The 6,179-nt window shown below is 41.1% G+C and overlaps 1 protein-coding gene across 1 annotated transcript; it reads right to left on the reverse strand.

Annotated features, from left to right (window-relative positions):
- Positions 1 to 1,578: 1,578 nt before the first annotated feature.
- cyp7a1 (cytochrome P450, family 7, subfamily A, polypeptide 1) lies at positions 1,579 to 5,917 on the reverse strand. The gene is made up of 8 exons (XM_031877204.1): positions 5,627 to 5,917; positions 4,229 to 4,469; positions 3,920 to 4,129; positions 3,405 to 3,599; positions 3,107 to 3,306; positions 2,486 to 2,616; positions 2,108 to 2,286; positions 1,579 to 1,985 (listed from the first exon to the last, which is right to left on the reverse strand). Exons 1-8 carry the CDS (start codon positions 5,707 to 5,709, stop codon positions 1,683 to 1,685), a joined length of 1,542 nt encoding a protein of 513 aa, XP_031733064.1. The 5' UTR covers positions 5,710 to 5,917; the 3' UTR covers positions 1,579 to 1,682.
- Positions 5,918 to 6,179: the final 262 nt, after the last annotated feature.

Here is a 6,179-nt window from a genome sequence, read left to right on the forward strand (position 1 = left end):
ATAGATTAGCATTGGCCAACAATCAGACGCATCTTTAGGGACAGCAGTGTTTGAGAGTGAGACAGCAAGAGAGAGCAAACTCCAAAGTTGATGGAGTCTCTATCTTCTACATCAAGATGAAGTCAATAGGTTACTGATTACAGTAATACATTCATTGATAAAAAAGGAGTTTGGTCATGCTGCAGTCAGCAATTTCACCTCGCAGAATAAACTAGCTGACGTGAAATAGCAAAGTACCAAACAAGTGGTGATAGAGCAGAATAGGTGAGCTAAACGATTTCCTGTATGCTATGATAAATACACGTTTCACTGCACAAATTTGGCTGTGATAGTCAATGCTAACACACATTAAAGTAGTAGTATTTCAAAAGTGCAGAAATGTGAACTTCCAGTAGCTCTAGGGATGAATGGAGCACCAGTGTTTTTGCATGTTAAGCCCATTTACTAAAAGTCATGTACAATATACTTTACTGATGACATTATCCCAGAACATTCCATTTTTAGATGGCACTGTTGACGTAAAAATCATCTTTCAAAAACTTGAAAAATACCTTGACACTGAGGTCATGTACATTTTTGATAATATGGCAATTTTAGCTTTTTGAGGGGAGTTTACATCCATCAGTGAAAGAACTTTACTCCTTGGAGTGAGGAGAAGACATTGAAACAGCAATTAGACCTTCCTCTTGATGTAGCAATATAAATATATAGTATCAGTCCTTGATTATGATTGGCCGAGTGGCATTCAAAGCCCTTGTAAAAACACAGCTGTGACCCCATTACAATAGTATTATTGTGCCAAACAAATTGTTACAAAATGTCGGACTTTGCTATGAATTTGAATGTACTGGGTGGGCTAAGCCTGGATGAGCAGTTGGAAGAGATGGACAGGATAGAGAGGAAAGACAAAAAAGAAAGGAGACACGCTGAAACTTGAAGAGCTGAACACCAAAATAGAGCTGAACTGGGCTCTCCATCAGTTTTATACCACTGTGGTAACATGGAAAACCCTATGGTTTCAGTAGTTACAATATGTTGGTCTATGTGCAATAGAAAATGTTGTTCTTGTGTCAGGCGCTGCGGAAATAAAACACATCTGTCCAGAGTCAAACATGCCTGTACCAGCACAGACAAGTGCTAACAAGAAAACAGTGAAGACTATTCGGCTGTAGCTGTTTTTTCTCACGTAATGGTAATTTTGAATGATTTAAGTTGAGTCTACGCTGCATAACCATGCTACTGTAATGTGGCATAGTGAAATATGTTAAAATCAAGGGCTGCCTGCAAGGTAGAAACACTCTGACACTTGATTTGAAGAACAATAATAATAATAATAATAATAACTCTACAAGATTTTGGGTAAATGGGCCAAACATGCAAAACCACATTTATTTTATAAATTTGTATGTTTCTAGGTCCGTCCAGAATTGAAAATGCAACTCAGCACTTCCACTCTGAGATGCCAGACAGGAAGTTCTTGTCACAACACTACGCTGAAGGATTTTAACAGTTTTTAAGGGCTCCACCCATATGTGCAGAATACATGTTCTTTAGCGGAAAATTAAAGCAACAAAAATATATACTTCAGTCTATTTATATATACAGCAAAGCATCTTCATTAACACTGTTAAATATACACTATGTACAATATGTACTTCAATCACTCTGCCTCGACAGAGAGCCTAGTGGTTCGATTTTAGCTTGTACTTGAAGTCCACATCATAGGTAGGCTGGAGGATACCCAGACCAGCACGGGATTGGTCAAGAGGTGGGACTTTGATAGCAGGGTCCAACAGTTTCATGTCAAAGTAGGACAGCACCAGAGTCAGGAACTGCTTGATCTCATACACAGCAAAAAATCTGCCGGGGCATTTGGTGACTCCAGAGCCGAAGGGCATGTTGAAGTAACGCAGCCGCCGGCCATTGCGGTAAAATGTAGTTTTTTCCTGACCCTTCTCATCCAGGAAACGATCAAACTTGTACTCCTGCGGGGGGATGAGGAGAGAGGGAGAAAGGAAGATGAGTTTCAGTAGTTCACAAATAACAGGGATTTCCTGAAGAAGATAGTTTTGTCATTGATCAAGTAGTAACTATACAGGAGTCTTACATAGGGATCCTCATAGATTTCTGGATCGTAGTGCAGCATGGGTGGGTATAGAGCAATGACATCATCTTTCCTAATACGGTAAGCTTCTTGGTTGTCAAGGTGAAGCAGGAAGTCTTCCTTGGCAACACGTACATTCATAGAAGCACTCGAAAGACGCATGGCTTCTTTAATGATGCTGTCTACAGACAGAAAGTAGACAGAAATATGTAAAGAAATAAATTAGGTTCATAACATTTGTTTACTGTATTTTAAAATAAAAAAATACTAGAATTATGTACATACATTGCAATGGTATGTTGTATACCATGTAGGCAATGCCAGACAGTTAGTTGTCTTACAAGTACCTTTTATTTTCTAGTAGCCTGCTGGTAATCTTACCCATAACAGGCATGTTGTCCAGCTGCTCCCTGGTCAGGTTCAGTGTAGGCTTGCTCGGGTCAACCGTCAGCCCTGAATCTTCTAGAATTTTCTGCACTTCCTCACAAGCTCCTTTCATAGCATCTGGGCTCCTGAGCACAGATAGAGGAGCCTGTTACTGTCACTGATAAATATTCTTATTGACTGATGTTGGATAACTGCAGGAACTTCATTGTAATAGCACCATATATCTATTTTTTTACACATTGGAATTTAATTGTAACTGTGATGCTTGGTGCAAATATATAGATGTCTAAAAACACTAGTTTATTCCAATTTTATGGAACATAAAGTACATGGACATGTGGACACGTGTTAACATGAGCTTATTAAACATTTGTTTTCAAATCCTTTGCCTTTAATTACTATCTGAAGTCTATTTCCCATGATGCAGGTGAACACCCTCAAACACTCCTCTTAAAATTTGAAGTCAGCACTTTGACCCCAGTCATTGTTTTATTTCAAATCCAATGTGCTGGACTACAGGCACAAAACTATGACAAATCTTTGTCCTATGTCAATTGGTTGTACCATGCAAATTAAATGATCTAAAGACAAAGACAAAGAGAGCTATTAGCATACCTGATCATATAAAAGAGACTCCAGAAGGTAGCAGGCAGGGTGTTAGCCTGTGAAGCCCAGAGCAGAGCGACATGGGTCCTGGCTTTGCTCAAGTCATTGAAGGTAGATAAGGAATCGTTCAGGATTATCCTCATAGAGATCAGATCAGACATGTTCTCCCTCTTGGACAAGTTTTCAGCATGCATGGTTTTTGCTAGATTCTAGACATGTAAAAAAGAAATACTTGAGTTTCTCTTAAATAAAGTTTATACTGCTTAGGTTGTTAGAAATGGCAGCTCAGAGGCATTGCGGCACTAACCTCTCTGGCACTGTGGGCACTCTTGAAGACATGGATGGGCAGGCCAGCCACCAATGCCGGGAAGATCTTGTCAAACTCTTTGAAGTTCTCCAAAGCGTTGAGCACCAAGGCTTTCTGAGCTGCCTCCCTAGCCTGGCGCTTGTCTTCACCAAGCTCTTTACCAAACAGAGTCAGATAGCCAGATTCAAACATCACCTGGGGGACAGCAGGACAGAAGGAAACCTGTTAAAACTGTTGGGAGCACTGTTTTCAAGTCCAAATGAAGGGCATGAAGGCTTTGGAATTACAGGGTTAAATCTTGAAAAATGACTAAGTCTAGTCTCTCTTTTGCTGCTTTTTTTAGTTGCAGCCATGAAAAGTGACTTTGTTTGATATAATTTCGTACAGTTTGTGGGTAAATTTAATCCAGACTGCGTCCACTATAACCTGTAGAGCCTTAGGCCTGATGGCAGACTACCTCTTCCAGTGTCTTAAATTATCTTGTATGCTTTCCAGTCTAAAGTCCAATTGCTGACCTTGTAGCAGAAAGCAAAGATGCCATCCACCTCCCAGTGGTCCTTGCTAGGGCTGAGTGTGTCCGTCCTCAGCATGACGTCCTGTAGGTGGCCCATCATGGACTCTATCAGGGAGGGCAAAGCCTCACCCTGCAGGGTCTTCAGGAAGGTTTGGTGAAGGTTCTCTGTAGTGTGGCCATGACGAGGGTCAAAGCTGTCGTGGCCGAACGCCTGATGAGTGCATGAAAAATGGGTTTAGGGTCACTGGTGTCATCAAAAAATATCCTGACAGAACATGGTATGAATGAAGATAAAATCTAATACATTTACCTTAACAGACGTAGCAAAGTGGAACTTCCTCCAATCCAGGTTTCTCCCCTGTTTGATGACTGAATGGTAAGAGAAGGGGTCACACAGGAAGTGGATGTACTGGCCTGCTATCTTGCAGGTGAAAATATGACCATACTTCTTCTGGCGGCTGCGGAGGAACTTAAGAGGGTTGGCCCCGAACTGCAGAGCACAACCGAGGTAGGGGATGAGGCCATTCTCAACTGCAGGCTCACCAGGTTGCCTATGGGCATAGACAAGAAAGAGATAGCATACAATATTCAGTGAAAGCCAAAACAAATAGCCACTGATAGAAGGTCAAAGCGTTTTCCATATTAGGGCCCAGTTGTTTGTACAGAGGGGGTTTATGATGATTGTATGAATTAAAAACTGACATTTTTATCGGAGTCATGCTCACTTTTTTTCTTACTATTACTGACTGATTCAACCTATAGCCAGCTCATGAAAGTTTTTACTTTTTGTCCAATGCGAAACATGCATGTCCAAAACAAAAAGCACCTTGTCTAAGAAATAGGTGAATTGTAGGAAGATAACCCAACATGGTTATACAGTGTTTGCACTGAACAGCAGCCCCACTGACAAAATTCCATCACTTTGAAAAATAAAATTGGGGTACCGTGGTGGGTTTTTCAAACCAGTTGCAATCCAAGGACGTTGTGGTTCATGGTCAGTGCCTTAACCCCTGGGACACCAGGGTGCCCCATCTCCTGGGGTTTAAGGGTCCTTACCATGTAATTGCAACCATTTTTTTGTCACCACTTCACTATCGACGGTCAAATCAAAGAATAAAATGCTTACCAAAATACTTTAAAGATTAATTTGTCCTACTGAAAAGGGTGATGAGCCCAGGGTGATGAGCCCAGTTTCCTTGAAGTTTTACCTGATCCTCCCAACAACCAGAACATTTTCCAAAACATTCCAAAACAGTTACCATTGTTGTTATGGTTAAATGCCAGCCTAAATGTCATTATGACGCTCTTAGAAACAACATTTTTTGTAACATATATTTTACATTAGAAACCACTTCAGATTTTGTCAATCCGACCATGGTTTGACCACAGCAGATAAGCACCGACAGCACACTGGTGAAACAACAGCACACCAAACAAATTCCAACATCTTTACAAAAGCTTTTGTTTGATTAGCTCACACTGCATGCATACTTATGTCCTTCACAGTGCGTAACTGGTTTACATAAATTGCCACATGCATCATGTTGTTACATGTGACTGCTTTCCTGGAAAAAACTGTTGGTGGTTGGCATATATCAGCAGATTCCTAATAATGTTAAGTGTTCCAGACACACTGTATACGTAAAATACAACAACTATAAGAAATGCCTAATACACTGCATCCTACATGTCCTATGTCTAGTCTTACCTGTGTCGTATCCCCACAGCAAGCCATAAAAGGCAGCAGAATCCCACCACTACTGCCCAGATCTGTGCAATGCTTATTATCATGGTAATGTTGCTGTTGATGATGATGATGATGATGAGAGGAAGACCAGCACCCCAGGAGGCTTACTAACCGCTACTAACAGGAAGTTCCTGACAGGAACTGCGATTAAAGATGCTGCCCTAGGTTCCTGTTTAACAACCCAGAGACTATGAACGCAAAGTGTCACTCCTTGTCACTGCAGGTTGTGCAAGCAGCCTGAGTGTGAGCAGTGTTAGTTCAACCTAGTGTAATGACAGGCGGTGTGTGACAGGTTTTTATACCTGCTCTGTCCCTTAGGGTGGGCCCAAGGGCTGATTCAGGGGAATGGCATGATATCATCACTGGAGTCAGCACCAGCTGCTGACTTGCAAAAGTTCAATTTGTTGTGCAACATAAGAAGCATTATCCTATCTGCAATGGTTTTTTAAAGAGGAGGCAGATTCTTTTCAGCATTTCTTTGCTAAAATAAAGGATGTCATTTCTACATGTTCTG

This window comes from Anarrhichthys ocellatus, unplaced genomic scaffold (genome assembly GCF_004355925.1).
Source record: "Anarrhichthys ocellatus isolate YVR2014 unplaced genomic scaffold, GSC_Weel_1.0 scaffold129, whole genome shotgun sequence".
NCBI classification, from domain to species: domain Eukaryota; kingdom Metazoa; phylum Chordata; class Actinopteri; order Perciformes; family Anarhichadidae; genus Anarrhichthys; species Anarrhichthys ocellatus.